The sequence below is a fragment of the Phocoena phocoena genome, chromosome 13, assembly GCF_963924675.1.
Source record: "Phocoena phocoena chromosome 13, mPhoPho1.1, whole genome shotgun sequence".
Lineage (NCBI taxonomy): Eukaryota > Metazoa > Chordata > Mammalia > Artiodactyla > Phocoenidae > Phocoena > Phocoena phocoena.
The window spans coordinates 59,346,255-59,367,807 of record NC_089231.1 but is presented as its reverse complement, the minus strand read 5'-3'; the positions used below and the strand labels follow the sequence as shown (position 1 = coordinate 59,367,807).

The window sequence follows — 21,553 nt, the reverse complement described above, 5'->3', positions numbered from 1 at the left end:
GGAAAAACATCCCATGTTCCCATGCACTTTGAGTGGATGAATTGAATGATATGTGATGTTAAAATGCTGCATGGGGGCTTCCCTGGTGGCACAGTGGTTGAGAGTCCGCCTGCCGATGCAGGGGACACGGGTTCGTGCCCCGGTCCGGGAAGATCCCACGTGCCGCGGAGCGGCTGGGCCCGTGAGCCATGGCCGCTGAGCCTGTGCGTCCGGAGCCTGTGCTCCGCAATGGGAGAGGCCACAACAGTGAGAGGCCCGTGTACCACAAAAACAAAAAACAAAAAACAAAAAACAAAAAACAAAAAAAACAACAAAAAAAAAATGCATGGCTTACAAGATACAAAAATACATATCAGCACCACAAGGTAATAATAGTAATACCCACCTATGCATAAGTTACAACCTACTTAAAAACAGGAGACAATGTTTTGAAACTGAAAGAAATGCTTCTTCAGTTTCTCCTACTAGGATTATTGAACCAAATTCAAAATATAGTTTTAGCATGTGTACCAAATACAAAAATTACCTATCTTCATTAGAAGTGGTCTGAAGCCACTGCACAGCCGTCTCCACGTTTCAAGCTGATCTGGTATCTTACTGTCACTACGTGAAAATCAATTTTATGAGCAACTGTATACACTTAACAGAACAGCTATTTTTTAAAAAAATGTCGTAATGTCTACTCATAAACCTATATGAATCCAAACAGGGGCCTTTAGAGTGAAGTAAATAAAGTTCAGCAGTTTTGCATCTTCTGGGAAAGCATAGTTTTGGATATGAAATACGTTTCTTCACGATGTAAATTTAATGAACATCATCAACATTTCAAAATAATTGATTATGATTTAGAGATCTTGATAGGAAAGCCCTTAGAATACAAACTATAAAGCTTTCCATTTTAAGACGAAACGACTGCTTTCTTTAAAATCTTTATTTGCATGTTTTCCCCATAAACTTAGCGATTCGGGAAAAAATAACTACAGAAAGGCCATCATCAAAACCATTCAAAGCTCACAGTTCAACACGTTGTTGTAGCATCCATCACCTTGGAACAGAGCCTGTTTTGTGATTCTGTATCTCCTAACAGCAGTTTGCAAAGCCAATTAAGTATCAGCACCGGTATTCTCCGAAGGAGAGACATAAACTCCATTTCTATGGCTGCAGGCAGCTGGGCTTGGAAAGAATGCACAAAACTGCAGGAGACACATTTCAGGAAGGCTCTGATAGAAGGAAAAGCATTAAGTCTTTCTCTCTTACTGAAGGCGATGACTCGGATCCTGCGGGATGGGAGGGGCTACACCTGAGGAGCTATTTTGTTGGCCAGTGGCCACCACACCTATACCCAGGGCAGCAGGGACACCTGCCTTGTGGTGAGGTTTGCTCTGGGAAACGGAGTGCTCAGCCCATAGTAGGCCTACAGTATTACTGTCTGACTTTTTACCTCCCGGTAAGAGGTGAATCAGAGGCCCTGAATATTCATGCTCATTAGAAGATCTCATGGCACTTTTCCAAGCCCGAGGCTACGACTCTGAGAATTTGGCCAAGTTCCAACTCAGGTAATTATATTCTGCTTCCTAAATTTGCCCTGCTGTTCCCATTAGGGACAGCATTGTTCATTTTCTTGCCTTTTCAGAAAAAAAGGGGCAGAAATTCTTCTTGAACTCACCAGTCTTGCTGACAGAATAAAAGGCCAAGCGCCATGCTACAAAAGTAACGTCGGCCTTAGTAATGAACAAGATGACTGCTGAGCTTGAACTTGGAGCACCAGGTAAAGATCTCAGAGGGGAGAACCCCTCTGGATGGAATCAGACAACAGTGTCATGAGAGCCCATCAGATACCAACCACCCAGGCTTCTCTGAAACCACCACAGGGAGTGATCATGGCGCCAATCTCCCAATCCATGCAGTAAAAGCAGACACTCCTGCGTGTGTTGGTATTTCTAATATCAGTGTAGATATAACCATTCTCTCATGAATTTGGGTGGGGACCTTCAGCAGAGATCTAGAATCGTCTGAATGAGCCAATTTCTCTTTTATGCCAGGGATCCTAAAACATAAAGCAGGCTGCCATCCCTGGGATGGTCAAAGATTTAATGTCTGACAATATCAATTTGGGGCAAGGATATAGGGCAAATGAAACGTCCGTGCATTGCTGGTGGGCATATAAACTGGTCAGACATTTTTCATAGCATCTAGTAAAACTAAAAATGTTTCTACCCTACCGCTCAGTACTTCTGCCTTGAAGAATACACCTCGCCCAAGCTCTCACACACCGCATGCAGAGACGCGCACACACACACAGATGTTCACGGCAACCGTGTTTGTCATAGAGGAAAACTGGGGTGAGGGGGACTAAGTGTTCGTAGAGGAAAAGAAAAAATAGAATGTAGTATATTCGTAGGATACAATCTCATGGATTGACTTAAATACAATGCTAAGTGGGGAAGAAAAGAATACAGAGTAATTTGTACAGCTCACTACCATTCATCACAATTTACAAAAGGCAAACACAACTGTCTTGCTTTTTATGAACATGTAGTGATTATGGGAAACTCAGTGCACGTACACACACACACACACACACACACATGCATGAAAGAACATGCACATACACACATGCGCACAGGCACACATGCAGACACACACATGCACACACATATGCACGTGCCCACACGAGCACACGTGCTGGTACACCTAAGCACACACACAGACACCCACATTTGCAGACTTTTGCTTGCTCAGCTCCCAAAGTTCTATGCTGGGGGTGGATGTGGATGTTCCCTTAGTCCTTATTCCTGATTTTCACTTTAAAGACATTTAGATATGTACAATGACATCACACATGATGCACATGTTTTTGAACTTCTGGGCTAGCACAGCACCACCCAGAGGCCCATCAGGGACTCTCTGAGTAGGATGGCCTCCCCCAGGTTTTAGTGCCTTCTCTTATCCATAACATAAATACACCCCCAACCACGTCCCCGGATGATTAGAAGCTGAGGTAACTTACTACACGGATGTCCTAACACCTTCACTTCATCAATGGCGAAGTAGCCTTGATGTCCAGAAGTTACGACTTCAAAAATCACCTGGAAAGTTAAGAAAGGTGTTCATTATTCACTCATTTTGTCAACTTTTACCAAATATTTCCTATATATAAGACAGGTAGTTTCAACCACTCATTGATGTTTTCCAACAATATTAATGGAACGCCCAATATCTGCCAGTCAGTGTTCCGGGTTCTAAAACTACAAAAACAACTAAGACTCAAACCCAGTTTTCAGGGACATGAACGGCGGTGGGCCAGACAGCACTGCACCTCAAGGACTCACCTCATAAAAGTGGGGCAGGGTACCATGGTTAAGAACTGATACGTGGAAGACAGAGGCTGAGTCATCTTCCAGAAGTGATAAGATTTAAATTGCTTTAAGATGACATATCTTCTGGTCAACTTCTTTGGGGAAACTCTAGCACCAGACTGAACCACATGGGGCCCTAGGTTTTATACAACTAATATATACAATTAAAATTTTAAACATATTATGAAAGAAGAGGACAGGATACTAGAAGAACATATACCAGATGGCCTCCCATGAGGAAGTGGCATTTGAGCTGATAGCTGAAGGTGAATGAGCTAACGGTGTGAAGAGGATAAGGCACCTCCTGGGGCAGGTGCAAAGGCCCTGAGGTGGACATGACGGTGGCCATGAAGAGGAGAACTGCGATCTGCAGCTATAAAGGTCAGCTGTGACCCGGCTCGGAGATCCCAGGAAACACAGCACATTAGTAATACAGAGAAGAGACTATACTAGCTGAAATTCAGATGGTAGAGTATCAATTAGGAGGAGAACGATATAAAAATCTCTGCAGTGGCAAAATCAAGAGGGCTTTATGACTGTATGGTCCTGGGAGAAGCAGGGCAATAGAAGAAGGGCAACACGCTCTGAGGTTCTCAGAATGACATCTTTGAGATGGTGGAGCCACTTCAGAGAAATTGAGGCTAAAGGAGATAAAAGAACCAGTAACAAAGTTATCAATGTTCTTAACATGATTGCCTAAAGGTGTCTGTTGTCAGGCTAGTGTTAATGATAAAAGGTCCACATGACATTATTTTCACCTCCATTTCTACACAGCAGGAAACTGTGTCACCAGGGAGACCACGGCTCATGCAACATGAGGAGGGTCCGTCTAACACACAACCCAGCAACTGCACCACTGGAGAAATGAACATTTTCATTCCTATAAAAACCTGCATGTGTCAATCCCTATAAACAGTACTATATATAAACTAGATAACTAATAAGGACCTACTGTATAGCACAGGGAAGTCTACTCAGTACTCTATAATGGCCTACATGGGAAAAGAATCTAAAAATGAGTGCATATATATATATATGTGTATCACTGACTCACTTTGCTGTACACCTGATACTAACACAACACTGTAAATCAACTATACTCCAATAAATTTTTTTTAAAAAACCTGCACATGAATGTTTATAGAAGCTTTTATTTATGACAGCCAGAAACTGGAAACAGTCCGGATGCTGTTCAAATGGTAAATGATTAAACCGACAGTGGTACTTCCATAGTGTGGACACACCTGACTTGGATGAATCTCCAGAGAACTGTGCGGAGTGAAAAAGCCCATCATGAAAGATTACACGCTATTTGCTTCCATTTACGTAGCATCATGTCATGTCAACATTTTAGAAATGGAGGACAGATGAGTGGTTGCCAGGGCTCAGGGACGGGGGGAGAAGGAACGGGAGGGAGGTGGGTGTGGTTACAAAAGGACAACAGGAGCAATCCTTGTGATGCTAGAAGTGCTGAGGTCTGGACTGTGGTGATGGAGGCGCAAACCTACCCAGGTAATAAAATCGTACAGCTCGTAGCAGCGTCAGTCACAACAGCGCGGAAGGAACCCAAGTGTCCACTGATGGATAAGTGGATAAGCACAATGTGGTCTATCCATACTACGGAATATCGTTCAGTCTTAAGAAGGACAAAAAAAATTCTGACACATGCTATGATACGGATGAACCTGGAAAACATGACGCTCAGTGAAATAAGTCAGTCCCAGAAGGGCAAATACCCAGAGTAGTAAATCCACAGAGACAGGAAAGAGAATGGTGGTTGCCTGCAGCTGGGCGGAGAGGCTGGGAAGTTATTGTTTTATGGGTGCAGAGTTTCAGTTTTACAAGACGAAAGAGTTCTGGAGGTGAAGGGTGGCGATGGTTCCACAAGACTATGAATGTATTTAATACCCCTGAACCGTGCACTTAAAGACGGTTAAGATGATACATTTTAAGTGATTTGTATTTTATCACAATAAAACAGTGAAAACATTATATAGCAAGAAGTACACCCACATGCATACACAAGTACAAGTAAAACTGGGGAACTCTGAAAAAGCTCTAGATTTTAACAATGTCATTGTGACATTATACTTGAGGTTTGCCAAGTGTTACCATCAGAAGAAACTGGGTGAAGTGTACATAGGAATCTGTATTATTTTTTACTACTGCATCTGACTCCACAATTATCCCCATAAAATTTTCAATTTAAAAAAAGTAATTATAAGTGACGATTTACTACACACAAAATATGTTACATACCCTGAGCAGATATTACTCCACTGTCTTATTTATTATTTCACATGAAGAGATTCTTCAAGGATTCAATATTTCAAGAACAAAGAGATTGGTCCAAAAACATGCGATGCATCTATGGCGGGTGTAACTTAAAATCCCAATCTTTCTGATTCCAAATATCGTGGCATTTTCACTACTGCCCGTTGCCTGAATGAACACTGCAACCAAAGGACTGCATTATTTATGTTTGTGTGACGGATGCAAGCATGGAGGAAGCAATGAGCAGGACCCCCAATGCAAAAGCTCGGGGGCTTCCCAGATAGAAGTCATCCCAGAAACACCTGCTATACTAGACGTCCCTGTGCCAGGATGCCACCAAGCTGAAATACAAAACACACAGGGGGAGGAGGAGCCCAGCAGGAGAACAGATATGAAATGAAACTTGCTCCTGTTTAGGAGGTTAATATACATATTTTTCACTGATAGTACAGAGAAAGGAAGAGATGCACAGATATTCCTGCAATGGGATCTTGCTAGCTTCTCTCTCTACTGAAGTCTGAGACAGGACAACTGAGGGGCAAAAAGCAGACGGACACTGAGAACAAGTGGAGGAAAAAGCCTTCCCAGGGCTCTCCAGACAGGGCTCCCGGGAAACGGCCATATCCTGCCTGGGCGGAGCAGCATCTACAGGCAGAGCAGGAACCGGCCAGATGCTCTGGTCAGAGTGGCCACAGCACAGACTGATGCCCAGCACCACCAGTGACCCAAGAACGCCATCACTCTGGCCACGAAAAGGGTACTTTGAGAGCCAAACCCAGAAGTTCATGCATCTTTGCTGCCTTCTTCCCTCCCTCTTATACGTTCATTCATCCAGTTCAAGTCTCCACCAAGCACCTCTCTACTCCAGGCACTTGAAGTACATCATGAACGGAATAGATGAAGATCCCTTTCCTCGGCAGGTTTGTCCTTCTTCTTACCAAAAGTTATATTTTTTCCTTTATCAACTACAAGGGCTGAAGCTTCTCATAAAAATGGAATAATCCTCATTTTTAAAGGGATGCATTAACCCTTAGAATATAATGTACATATATAAAGCATGCTTATGTGGATCTGTTTTTAAAAGTTGACACGTGTAAATTTAATGCACCATATTTAATTGAATCCAACACAAGGCCATGGCCCTACCATGGAAAAGGAGAGAGAAAGGAAGGGGGGGAAGGAATTAGACACTAGAAAAGCCAGCTTAAAACCTCTGAATCTGTTTTTTCATCCATCACATTAAGAGAACTTAGGACCCTCAAAAGTTTTATGCCCAGAGGGCTTCCCTGGTGCCGCAGTGCTTGAGAGTCTGCCTGCCGATGCAGGGGACACGGGTTCGTGCCCTGGTCTGGGAGGATCCCACATGCCGCGGAGCGGCTGGGCCCGTGAGCCATGACCGCTGAGCCTGCGCATCCGGAGCCTGTGCTCCGCAACGGGAGAGGCCACAACAGTGAGAGGCCTGTGTACCGCAAAAAAAAAAAAAAAAAAAAAAAAAGTTTTATGCCCAAAGATTCTGAGCCTTATTGTCCAAATATTTATAGAATATTTACTACATGCTCTGGGGGGGGGGCATCAAAAAATTAGACAATTTTATGAAATATAAGCTTTAGTTGGAGAAAAAATAAGTAACGATGAAAGAACAGAAGGGAGACAAGAACAGCCAAATGACAGATGGGAACAGTATGGAGCTCGTCGGACCATGAACCTTCCCCTCCTCCTTTCTTAACCAGCAGGATGCCTGTGATACACCCAACACTACCTCCAGCCCAATTCTCAGCCTGCTAAGTGCAAACCCACAGATGCCTGAGCAAGCACTTACCCAGCATCTCAGCCAGGCTAGAGCCAGAGCAAGACTCAGCAAGAAGCCAATTGCCCAAATTTCCCAGCAAGATGACTCGCCAGTGAGGCCACAACCAAAGAAGTGAACATAAGTTTACACCTGAAACTTTGCTGCTCTCGGTCTTCCAGCTGGAATACCAAGAAGCAAAGAAAGCCAGAGTCTGATTACAGATACACCGGAGACCAATGGACTGGCCCTTTTCCTTTAACTGGAAGCTTCTGAAGCAAACTTCTGAACTTGGCAGGTTCCAGCACTGACTTACAGCTAACTGCAGGGACAAAAAGAGGAAAACAATCTTTATAGATATGTTTATGGGTCTGTGTCTACACACCTGCACACAGATGCACAGACATGTAGATTTCTATAAAATAGATAAATAAAAACTTAGTATGACACCTTAGGTTTTAAACAACAGAAGGTGCATAATGTGTTGCAAGTTTGAAGCAATCACTTCAATGTTTCTTTCCAAAAAATTGAAGCACTTTTTTTTTTTTTTTTTTTTTTTTTTGCGGTACGCAGGCCTCTCACTGTTGTGGCCTCTCCCGTTGCGGAGCACAGGCTCCGGACGCGCAGGCTCAGCGGCCATGGCTCACGGGCCCAGTCGCTCCGCGGCATGTGGGATCTTCCCGGATTGGGGCACGAACCCGTGTCCCCTGCCTCGGCAGGCGGACTCTCAACCACTGCGCCACCAGGGAAGCCCCTGAAGCATGTTTTTTAAAAGGTCACTTTCCAGCTCTTTCTTAGAAGTTCATTTCAATTAAGGGACTTATGAGTACAAGTTTTGTTAGTTTTCTCATCAAGTTTATAATTTAGGATATAAATGTTTCAACACAAACCACGACTATAAACTGGGTATGATTTGCCCTGAATGTTTGCTACTTTGAAGTAAATGTGATTAAATGAAGATATCTGAATTTAGGTGCTGTCAGACAATCATAGGTTGACGACCATCTTGAATTTACCTACCACCTGACCATTAAGAAATCGACTGTGTTTTTTTCTAACAAACAACAGGGTTAAAACATGCAGTTCAAAGGATAAGGGCTGTCTTAAATAGATTCCTTAAGAACAGATTTAAGCACCCCCTGAAAAGGTTTCCTTGTCATGAACTCTTGCTGTCTGGCAAGTTTTCCATTTTGTACTATTTTCTAGCCGGTGCCCTTACCAAGAAAGTTTCAGAAGCAGAAATAGTTTTGTCTCTTTCTGTCAAATAAGGGACTACTCTATTGAAAGGACAGATATTGCTCTAGGGGAATTATAACACAGGTATGCAGAGCCCAGGGCGGGGATGGGGGTGGCAGTCAGAGGCACGTCTAAAGATGCCTGCATCCAAGAACAAAAACATTGAGGTCACAGCAAACAGTAACACGAGGCCACCAACAGCACCACCGGAAAGAGAATAAAGAAAGCTGTGAAAATTGATTTAGGGATGTGGCCATGCTTATTTTTATCAAACAGGACAGAATATACTGAAAATCTACATTAGATGTGAGACTTGGATCTCTTGAGGGAAACACACCAAATCTTTTCTTTATAAAAAAAAATGAATCATTCAAAAAACATTTATTTATCATATACATCCATGTCCCAGGTACATTTTGTACATATTATCTAATTTTTTCTCAGTCAACCATATGAGGTAGATAATATTAACTCCCCTTTAGGGATGAGTAGGCAGACTCAGTAAGGTTAAGAAATGTTTCTGAGGTCATGCAATCAGGGTATAATTCTAGGTCTATTTTACTTCCAAGTCTGGGCTTCTTTCATGTTACCCAACTGCCTAATCTAGCAGGTATGAGAGACTATATATGTAGAATACATAGACATATACGTATGCATATACACATACACACACACATATATAATATATAACCATGCATACACACACATATATATACATACACACAAATATATACGACTTTTAATGCATAGATGTACCTATGTTCTAAATTCTTTACTTCCAGATTGAACTAAGAAATGTAGTCATCATCTATTTGACCTAGAAATAAAGATGCAAGGGACAGTTATATGACACAGTTTTAACAATGCCAGTTTTAAGACAAGGGTCAGCAAACTACAGCAAATGGACCAAATCTGCCCCGACCTCTGTTTCTGTCTGGTCCACAAACTAAGGATGTTTTTTACAGTTTTCACTGGTAGGAGGAAATCAAAAGAAGAAGATTTTGTGATACATGAAAAGTAGATGAAATTCAAATTTCCATGTCGGAAGATAAAGCTTTCTTGGAAGGCAGTCACGCTTATTCATTTATGGATTGTCTACAGCGACTCTCACACAATCACAGCACAGTGGAGTTGCTGCCACAGAGACCATCTGGCCCGAAAAGCCTGAAATATTTACTATCCAGCCTCCTGCTTTAAGAGGAAGCTTTCCTGCTTTGCTCACCAACAGGCTGCCATTACTCTAGATAACAAGAAAGCACACATGGATAGCAGTAGTTCGTCTCAGCCAAATACAATATGCTTTGCACTTCCTGGGGGAGCCTTGAACTCTAGCAATAACAGGGAGAAAGCCCTCTCCTGGCTTGATTTGTTTCAGCTCTTATATACAGGTGGTGTTTTAAATGCCCACGTAGCATTGGAGTATCATTACCAATTTTTAAAAGCATAATTGCAATATACCAAAACAAAACCATAGACACGAATTACTTGATAGACCTCAAAACAGTCTTAAAAATTAAATTAAAAAATGAAGGAAAATCCAACTCATTTAGAAGGCAAATCCTCTATAAATAAGCTAAACTACTGAGAATTTATAACACTTTTGTATTCCAACCTGACTCTCAGATCTCATTCTGCACAATGTCCTTTGGCATTAGCTCGATTACAGCTAAATGTTTTTGTTTTTACCAAACACATACATTATTAGGAAAAATGCCTTTGCTCTCTAGCCTAACCTAAGCTATGATTATTTGAAAAGTTGAAAGCTGAAGTGGGGGATGGGTATGATGGAATCACAGAGCCAAACTACCGTATTCTGGAATAATTTTGTCATCACACAGTATTTAATCTTACCTCACATTTTTTTTGGTGGGAGAAATTTGGCTTAACAGAAAATATAATGAATCCTCATTATTTGCTGATTCTGAATTTGTCTACTCGTTAGTTTTTTCAAAACCCCAAAATCAATACCTGCAAAGCATTCTTGGTCACTTGTGAACATGGACAGAGTGGCAAAGGTTGGAGTTGCCGGACACACACATCCCAGCAGAGGCCGGGCAAGGAGAAGCTCTGCCTTCCAGCTTCCCTTCTCCTGCCACTAACAAGTGTCCTTATCCTCGTCTAAATGTGTCACATTTTCACCTTTTTGTGCCTTTTATTGGCGATGCTGCTATTTAAGATGGCCCCCAGCGCAATGCTGAAACGCTGTCTGGTATCGCCAAGTGCAAGAAGGCTGTGATGTGTCTTACAGAGAAAACATGTGTGTTAAATAAGCTTCCTTCACGCCTAAGCCTAGCACTCTGGGTCAAGTTCACTGTTAAGAATCAATGATACACATTAAATAAGGCATCTTTACAGAAACACACATAAACCAAGGTTAGGTATTGATCAGTTGATGAAAGTCTTGTGACCACAGGCTCTCAACACGGGACTAATGCCCTATGGCCCCCAGAAGCAGCGGTCCAGTGTTTACTCATTGGGCGCTCACCGTGATGTTTAGAATAAAACTGTATTCGTGTGTTTGGATTCACACCAAGACCCACTTCTATCACAGTTCTTGGTCATTGGAAGGACTCAATGCTCATTTTTGCTCTTGGTTCCCAGATATTACTGGCAGCCATGGGATGTAAAGACATGTAGACTACAGAGAATCCATATTCTTTCAACCACTCAACAAATAACATCTCAGGAGACAAGATGGTGCAGCTCCACCATCTTTGGAGCCTTGGGGAAAAGCCACTGCCTTTCAGGTAGGAAGCAACTGGTTAAACCACTCACTAGTGCTGTTTTGTATGCTCATGGAAAGCCATCCTGGATCTGAGTCTGCCAAACAGGAGACGGGAAGAAGTTTAACACTGCAGCATCTCCAATGCTTCCTGCTTTAGCGAGGAGCAAAATTAGCTTTCCATGCTGCCACTTTTCCTGCCACGTATAAGCAAAGCAAAGGTATTATCTCACCAACACAAACACTCCCCACAGAAGATGGGCTGGTGGAAACTGTCAGTCCCCTAGAACAAAGGGGATTCCGTGGCATCTGTCTGTCCTCCCACACAGAGCCTCGTAATTCCTTTCTGGTTTTGGTTTAAATAAAAAGCGAAGGTGGATCATATTCACAAAAACTGATTTTTTTTTATCCAAATAAGTTAAATAAAAAACAAAAACATAGGAAAAGAAAAGTTTCTGTAATGATGAAGAGTCAAAGCAAAACCACAAACGATAGACCTTACCAAATCAGGAACAAAGTACTGAAACCTTTGTTTATATGCACATTTTTTTTTAGCATTGTTATTTTATTTATTTATTTTTGGCTGTGTTAGGTCTATGTTGCTACGCGTGGGCTTTCTCTAGTCACGGCAAGCAGGGGCTACTCTTCGTTGCATTGCACGGGCTTCTCATTGCTGTGGCTTCTCTTGTTGCGGAGCACGGGCTCTAGGTGCGCAGGCTTCAGTAGTTGTGGCTCAGGGGCTTAGTTGCTCTGGGGCATGTGGGATCTTCCCAGACCAGGGCTTGAACCCGTGTCCCCTGCATTGGCAGGCGGATTCTTAACCAGTAAGTCACCAGGGAAGTCCATGAACATATTATCAAAGTAAAGTTAAAACCTACTTTCTCTCCGTTAAAGACATTCAAAGGGTAAGATTCACAGTGAAGCTAATTATCAGTGCTTTGTCTTGCCATTTAGGACATTCTGAAATGATTTCATCTATTTTTTCCACCAGTAAATAACACAACTTTCTTCACTTTTGTGTTTTCCCTTTTCCTTTTGAAAAGAAGTAGTGTTCTTTTCCAATCTTTTCTAATCATGGCTCCAATGCCCATTCTATAAAATGGGATATGTAAGAAAATTAAGGCAGAGGGAAAAAAATAGGAAAGTGATAAGGAAAAGTGCTCAGAATCAAGAAGTGACAGACCACAGAGAAGTGGAAGACGTTCACCCAGAAGAAGGACTTGTCCTTGATCATCAAATAACAAATACAAACTGAGAAGGAAACCCAGAGACACGGTAAGCTTTTCAAAATAAATATATAAAATATTATCTTTGAAGATACGAAACTGTCACATGACTCCCTCTGCTTCTTCCTAAATGTAGCTCTGAGTCTGTAGTAGAGTGACAGCTTCATACGTCCTCACTGATTTCTTAAAACTCATCTTTTTTAAGCACAAAATGCTGAGGACAGGAGTACCTGCTTAGAATAGCTTTCCTGTTCGAGACTGGGTTCTATTTCACTGCCACATCTAATTCCCCGTGTCCTCCTAGAGGGACGAAGCAATTCGATTGTCTTGCACTTGGTACAAAGCAATTCAATGGTCACGCACTTGGAATGATGGCCATAAGTGAAGGAATTTATGGAGTTAGGGAATGTTCTCTTTTTCCATCAGTACATATCAGGATTTCCCAAGGTGCTCCAGGGAATACTGGACTCGAGATGCTCTGCTAAAGCCAAATGGATGTGCACACTCCAGCCAGGCACCTGCACCTGCCATGTGTCACCCGGGGAGATGCAGAAAGGCCTGGCAGTACAGAATGTGTTCTACTTCGCTTAAATCAGTGCTTCTTCCCATTTGGTTGACCGGTGCCTTTTAACCTTCCTTGGAACACAGTTTGGAAAACACTCACCCACGCAGACCTTAAACACTGTCTCTGGGCAGCAAATGCCTGCCGAGCTGCTGCCACTCGGCGTGGCTTACGTGACCTTCTAATAAAATAAGTGGGCTGAAGGCCAGTCCAGCGAAGAAAGCAAGGCTGCCGTACAGGAGTCCAGGAGGGAGTGTGATGGGAAGGGGTGGGAAAGATCAGGTATCTCCTATTCCCTCACCCCTTCATCCACCAGGAAAGATGGCAGACAGGTAAAGGGTAAATCTTGGCTTAGCCTCCCCGAAGCGCTGGCCCCTTGATAAGCTCAGTGCACGGAGAACTGAGAGCACGGATCCACGCCTCCTCTCCTGTCAGGCCCTTCGGTGCTTCTAAGGGACTTGCTTTTACAGGAGGCTCTGGAGCAACCAGAAGGCCAGTATCTTCCCTGACTTTACCTTCCCATCCCTCTTGTCACTGCCCACAACCTGGCATAACACCTTTACTGAGGGGCCTGGGGGAGGGATTTCAAGGCCACCTGTGCATTTTTTCCTTTTCAAAGCAACCATTTGTATTAAAGATCACTGCCCTCCTGGCCTCCGACAGGACTCAGAATCACTATCTCCAAAAGCAGGGAGAAAGGCAGTGAGTGTGGGGTTCCAGGGGCGTCTCTGGGTACAGGTGGGGTTAAGAACCCAGAAGAATCCATCAGAGGCCTCGGAAACTTGCAGATGGACAAGAGGAGAGAGGAGGGGAGAAGAAACAGAATCAAAGTGAAATAGTTTTTTAATCGGCACAATAAAGTAAAAGGGTGCTTGTGGGAGGAACACGCTATTCTTAAAATGGCAAAAGTCAGTGTCTAAATCAAAGGAAGCAGGTGTCACAGCCCAGGTGCCCTGGTGAAAGCAGGTAGCCCGCACTTATGCTGCCACCTAACAGAGGGGCAGGTTCTACGTCACAGCAGTTAGGACAAACACTAATTAAGTAATTAAACACATGTTAATCACCAGATACTTGACGATTTATGTGTTAATGAACAGTAATTAACCTGCAATTAGCTGTATTCCATGCAGATTACCCCTGTGATGTGTACTGGTAGAATGTTATTTTCCCTTAAATAGGAAAAGCTCCATAAAGTGGCAAGAACACTTTACTCTGCTAAGAACCATTTTGAAACTCTACACATGCTAATCTAGGTCATGTTAGCAGAAAGGTTATAAAAACAAAGAGGTGCCCAAGAGAACCCACTATGTTTATCCAAAGTACACAGTGTAGTGGTGTTTGGTTGCACCGAAAACCTCCCCAAATCCAACAATTTACAAGACTCAGACTCTGACCAAGAAGAGAATCAACTCAGTATCTTGCAGCCAAAGATGAGGGAGAAATGGACATTCTTGACAAAAGCATGGGAGGATCAGGTACAGGACAGACAGAAGGAACCCAGCTCAGCACCCCCGTTCCTGGTCCGCCCACCCAGAGCACCTGCTCCCCAGGTGTAGGCAGAGTGCCCAGAGCACCACGATAGCAGTTCCAGGGCTAACATGCTAGAATGTTCTGGCGGGAAAGCCCTTGGTTCATCCCGTTTCATCCACTGTTTCACTGAAGGATTTGTTCCCAGAACGCTTTTTCATTGCATACCTTCTGCCATCGTACCAAACACACTTAAGGAGTGACTTAGCAGGAGAAAGCACTCAACTATTACCTGCTTCCCTTTTTTTCTGTTTTCCACAAATCTGAATCTCCATAAACTACCACCATTTATTGAGAGGCCAGCACATCCATAATGTGTTCTTCCATTCATCTTCACACCCTGCCCTGCCTTTATATTTAGCTCCGTAATTAGGAAGGCTCAGTAAATTTAAGTTGCCCAAGCTTATAAGTAAACAGGGCTCATATTCAAATCCAGTTCTGTCTGATGCAAAGCATATGTTCTTTTACTACAGTATTATGCCGCTCATTTACAAGCAATATTGTAATATGAAATCTTTTAAGACTTAATTCATCAATCTTAATTCATTAGATCAAAACTACTTTACAAAGTGTGAAAAGCATCATATAAAGTACTATATGAATATAAAATATTTTAATATACTAGTATTTCAAGCATGTGCTCACTCTACATTAATTTTTTAGATCTCTGTCACGTATCTTGCAGCCTAAATACTAATGGGACATCTGGGGGAAGCAGAGTCCCTGTGCAGAGAGAGAGGGTCTCTCAAACGTTATCACCTCCTTTAAATGTCCGTGTCCTATTATCTTGTCCTCAGCTTTTGGTCCCAGAAACAGCCTATCTGTATACTAAGAATGCATCATTTGGATACTGACTCTTATGAACTATGTTCATAAAAGAAAATGTCACAGGCATGCATGTACACGTGATACCAGAAAAATAATTTTGTGTATTTTGCAATTAGAAATATAATAGTCACCTAAAGCAGAAGCACATCCTCAGGCTAGTACAAAACTCCTGATGGAGAAATCTGTCTGGGAAATTGATTTAAAAGCAGATGGCTCCTGCATAAGTCAGGTTTTTACGAACATCAGGATATGACAGGCATTTCCTTAGTATGGGTGTGCTCGCCCCATGGGTGCAGCGGGGAAGCCCCCGTCCAGGGCAGTGCTGCCTGAACACGGAAAACTGGTTTTTCCAGCTTTTTTTCTGATCACCTCCAGTTCAGCTGCCATCTGGAGCCAAGGATGGAAATAGGATTGGTAGGTATTTTCCTTCCTCTCCACCTGTTGATACAATGTATTTTTCCCATGCCAACTGGGAACATCAAGTCTTAACATGGTGATTTTAAGGTCTATCTCAGCATTTGGGAAATTTCCTGCTGACATCTCTCTTGTATCGTCTACTGAGTGCCATTTATCTAATAGTTTATGTTACTATTAGGGTAATGACTTCACTATGTTTACTGTCCAGCAGATAAAGGGGAGAAAAGAGGGAAGTACAACCTTAACTATGCCTTTAAAACGTGAAAGGCTGAGGCTTGGTTAGACTCCTTGGGAATTAAATGAACAAATGCATTTTCAGTGGATCCAGATGCTTAACAAACTTTGATCACCAGGTTCTTAAACATTTAGCAACACTGGTTTAAAGAATCTCTGCAAATCCACCTTTAAATCCAGAGTATGAAACTATCAATCACCCAGTGAACCAAAAAGCTATAATGAGAACTACATTCCAGTTGAATATGGTAAAGCAGGTACTACTCAGCAACGTGAAAGAGGTCACAGTGAGGAGCAGGAGAGTTTGTGGGTGAGGGTCAGAGGCTCACAATTGGGAAGGCAAAATATTTTATTCAAAAGAGCCCAAGGGGCTTCCCTGGTGGCGCAGTGGTTAAGAGTCCGCCTGCTGATGCAGGGGACGCGGTTCATGCCCCAGTCCGGGAAGATCCCACATGCCGCGGAGTTGCTGGGCCCGTGAGCCATGGCTGCTGGGCCTGCGCGTCCGGAGCCTGTGCTCCGCAACGGGAGAGGCCACAACAGTGAGAGGCCCGCGTACCACAAAAAAAAAAAAAAAAAAAAATCTGATAACAATTCATTCATTGGTATATAGCCTAGGCTACGAAAAAGCAACTGTATGGATTGCATGAGGTGACCGTAAATCAATCACACTGCTGCTTCTTTGTTATCGATGCATGAATTGTTACAACTGTAAATAATGAGTTTACTTTTCACATTATCTTTTCATTATTGTTATCTAGTGTTAGTAATACATGTAACATCTATGGTGTTTGTATCGTATAAGACACTATTGATGTAGGTACTGACACATGATTCATCTTATAAACAGATGATGTAAACTTAATGTGTCAATAAATACAGTACAGTACCATAAATGTATTTTCTCTTCCTTATGATTTTCTTAATAACATTTTCTCTTCTTTAGCTTATTTTACTGTAAGAATATAGTATATAATACACATAACACACAGAATATGTGCTAATTGACTTTTCATGTTATCGGTGAGGCTTCTGGTCAACAGTGGGCTATCAGTGATTAAGTCTGGGCGGAGTCAAAAGTTACACATGGATTCTCAATTGTGTGTGTGTTGGGGGGTCAGCACCTTTAAGCTCCACACTATTCAAGGGCCAACTGTAGTTTGATAATTCCTTTTAAAGGCTGATCTCCTGAGACTGTTGATAAATTAAATCATTCCTTTAGTTCTGACTGTCTGAGCCAGGTGTGTTCAAGGCTATTATGGGCTGAGTGCTGTGTCCCTTTCAAATTCATATGTTGAAGCCCCAACCCCCACAGTGATAGAATTGGGAGATGGAGCATCAGAGAGGTGATTATGCTTAGCTGAGGCAGTGAGGGTGGAGCCCCATAATGGGATTAGTGCCCTTATAAGAAGAGGAAGAGAGACCAGGGCTCTCTCTGCTGCGCACATGGGGAGGTCATCTGAGCACACACAAGAAGACCAGAACATGGCCTCCATAAGCCAGGAAGGGGGCCCTTAACAATAATGGAATCTGAGGGCCCCTTATTTTGGACTTTGCAGCTTCCAGAGCTGAGAAATAAAGGTTTGTTGTTTAAGCCACCCAGATTGTAGGCTTTTGTTTTTCTTTTTGTCACAGCAGCTCAAGCTGACTAAGACAAAGGCAAAACAAAAATTTAAGATCTGGATTGTAGCCAGTGTCAAAACTAAATGAATGCACCAGGCTCTGGCAGCTGTGGAGCCCCACAAGGGCTCACTCCTAGAGGTTTTGGGTGTGCATTGCTAAGGGGAAAGAGAAGAAGATCAGGGCAAAGGTGAGCAGGACAGACCTTCTGATCTTGTCTAGTTGCCTGGAGACCAAGGAAGAGTCCAGTGCAGGTTCCAGAGGGGAACTAGCTAGGCCTTCTCTACTGTGGGAAGGTCCCCTCCAAAAGAAGTTTCTAAAAACGCTCAGCCTCTTAGCCTAGCCCATCATACACAGCCTTATGAGGCCTGCCTTAGCCAAACCCACTTCCCTTGCTTCCATTTTAATCCTACAAAAGAAGAAACTTTGTCCCAAAGGCCATATTTTTGAATTATACCCTGATTGGTTACCAATACATTTAAAAAAAAGAAGGATATTCAGTAAGTAGGACATTTTCCCTCTGCAAGAAAAACTACTTTTTAACTCTTTTTTTTTTGTTTTATACATAAAAACAGCACATGTACATTGGGGAAAATTTAGAATATGACAGATGACAGAAAGAAAAAATTCAAGTCACTAGCTGGGGAGATACTACTTAATATATTTATTTCACCATATAGTTTAATTATATATGTATTTATATATAATTAATACATATTAATATTATAGGTGTTTATATATAATTAATTCATATTAATATATATTGATACACAATAATACATTAGTATTATTGATACATATTAATGTATAATTAATACATGTTTGTACATATATTTAATTTAAAATTGAATTTAACATACTGCTTTACGATTTTTTACCAGTTTTACCCACTTAAGAAAATAAGCTGAGATAACATCACGAAATGATCTTTCATAATGTTATTCTTAACGGTTGCAAAATGAATTTCTGTATTGAGATAGCATAGATGAACTCATCCTCTATTGTAAGAAATGTAACACTGCTCCTGGTGTTTCATTATTATAAATACACTGCCGTGAATAACCTTGTAGCTAACTGTTTGCTACCACTATTCATTATTTCCTTAGGATGAACTCCTAACAGTAGATTGCTAAAATTAGACTTATTTAAATATTTAACATTTTTAAAATGTATTGCCCAAGTGCACTCTAAAAGGATTTTAACAATTTACATGTGTGCTAACACAGCTTTTACTACCCCTTAATTTCCATTCAAGAGACATTTAAATACCAGAAATTGTTGCAGGTACGAGGGCACAAAGATAAAACAAGCACAGTGGAGAAAGGACAGCCTCTTCAATAAGTGGTGCTGGGAAAACTGGACAGGTACATGTAAAAGTATGAGATTAGAACACTCCCTAACACCATACACAAAAATAAGCTCAAGGGCTTCCGTGGTGGCGCAGTGATTGGAAGTCCGCCTGCCGATGCAGGGGACACGATTTCGTGCCCTGGCCCGGGAGGATCCCACGTGCGGCGCAGCGGCTGGGCCCGTGGGCCATGGCCGCTGAGCCTGCACGTCTGGAGCCTGTGCTCCGCAGCGGGAGAGGCCACAGTGGTGGGAGGCCCGCGTACCAAGAGAAAAAAAAAAAAAAAAAAGAAACTCAAAATGGATTAAAGACCTAAATGTAAGGTCAGAAACTATCAAACTCTTAGAGGAAAACAAAGGCAGAACACTCTATGATATAAATCATAGCAAGATTCTTTTTGACCCACCTCCTAGAGAAATGGAAATAAAAACAAAAATAAACAAATGGGACCTAATGAAACTTCAAAGCTTTTGCACAGTAAAGGAAACCATAAACAAGACCAAAAGACAACCCTCAGAATGGGAGAAAATATTTGCAAATGAAGCAACTGACAAAGGATTAATCTCCAAAATTTATAAGCAGCTCATGCAGCTCAATAACAAAAAAACAAATAACCCAATCCAAAAATGGGCAAAAGACCTAAATAGACATTTCCCCAAAGAAGATATACAGACTGTCAACAAACACATGAAAGAATCCTCAACATCATTAATCATTAGAGAGATGCAAATCAAAACTACAATGAGATATCATCTCACACCAGTCAGAATGGCCATCATCAAAAAATCTAGAAACAATAAATGCTGGAGAGGGTGTGGAGAAAAGGGAACACTCTTGGTTAATCTTATTTTATTATTATTATTTTATTTATTTATTTAATTTTGCAGTATGCGGGCCTCTCACTGTTGTGGCCTCTCCCGTTGCGGAGCACAGGCTCCGGACACGCAGGCTCGGCGGACATGGCCCACAGGCCCAGCCACTCCGCGGCATGTGGTATCTTCCCAGACTGGGGCACGAACCCACGTCCCCTGCATCGGCAAGCAGACACTCAACCACTGCGCCACCAGGGAAGCCCGAAAAGGGAACACTCTTGCACTGCTGGTGGGAATGTGAATTGGTACAGCCACTATGGAGAACAGTATGGAGGTTCCTTAAAAAACTACAAATAGAACTACCATATGACCCAGCAATCCCACTACTGGGCATATACCCTGAGAAAACCATAATTCAAAAAGAGTCATTTACCAAAATGTTCATTGAAGCTCTATTTACAATAGCCCAGAGACGGAAACAACCTAAGTGTCCATCATCAGATGAATGGATAAAGAAGATGTGGCACATATATACAATGGATTATTACTCGGCCATAAAAAGAAACGAAATTGAGTTATTTGTAGTGAGTTGGATGGACCTAGAGTCTGTCATACAGAGTGAAGTAAGTCAGAAAGAGAAAGACAAATACCGTATGCTAACACATATATATGGAATCTAAGAAAAAAAAATGTCATGAAGAACCTAGGGGTAAGACAGGAATAAAGACACAGACCTACTAGAGAATGGACTTGAGGATATGGGGAGGGGGAAGTATAAGCTGTGACAAAGTGAGAGAGTGGCATGGACATATATACACTACCAAACGTAAAATAGATAGCTAGTGGGAAGCAGCCGCATAGCACAGGGAGATCAACTTGGTGCTTTGTGACCACCTAGAGGGGTGGGATAGGGAGGGAGGGAGGGAGACGCAAGAGGGAAGAGACATGGACACATATGTATATGTATAACTGATTCACTTTGTTATAAAGCAGAAACTAACACACCATTGTAAAGCAATTATACTTCAATAAAGATGTAAAAAAAAAAAAAAAACAGCACAGAATATACAGCCCATTTATTAGCATGATCAAACCCAGGGATAGAGGAACTGGGATTGATAAATCTTCCCTAATAAACACCAAGCCTACAGAGTGGGTTCCTGGGCGCCAATCAAGCCGCTCAGATGACAAGCAGCCCTTGAGAAGACTCAGTCTTTCCTCCCTGGGTCTAGCCAAGCACCTCAGTTAACCATGAGAGATGATCTTGGATACATGTTCCTGTTGGCTTCCGAGTGAGCCAAAGGAATTAAGAAAGAGAAAAGCAAAATACTGCAATTCTCTTAATGCACCCTCTTAGCTTGAAATTAATTGCGTTCTTAATGTGAAGTTATTTTCAAAGAGGCTGTGGACAAAAGGAGAAAGCACACAGAACGCCACGTCACTAATTTCCCACCTTTGATGCCAAGTCGGGATGCTCTTGGGGCACAGGCCCTCTCCGAGAGGACGGAGAGACCAGCGGGACCTCCTTGGTACCACTTTCTAACTGCTTCTGGCCTGCACCCTTCATTTCCTTTAAGTGCCCACTCCAGGTGGGCAATGTGGTCC

At 42.3% G+C, this 21,553-nt stretch overlaps 1 protein-coding gene across 1 annotated transcript in view; it reads right to left on the bottom strand.

Annotated features, from left to right (window-relative positions):
* PTPRM (protein tyrosine phosphatase receptor type M) overlaps positions 1 to 21,553 on the bottom strand; it is a 570,916-nt gene that overhangs the window by 454,301 nt on the left and 95,062 nt on the right. Inside the window, exon 4 of the mRNA XM_065889474.1 lies at positions 3,011 to 3,089. Within this exon, the coding sequence (XP_065745546.1) occupies positions 3,011 to 3,089 (79 nt within the window). The remainder of the gene's footprint in view (positions 1 to 3,010; positions 3,090 to 21,553) is intronic.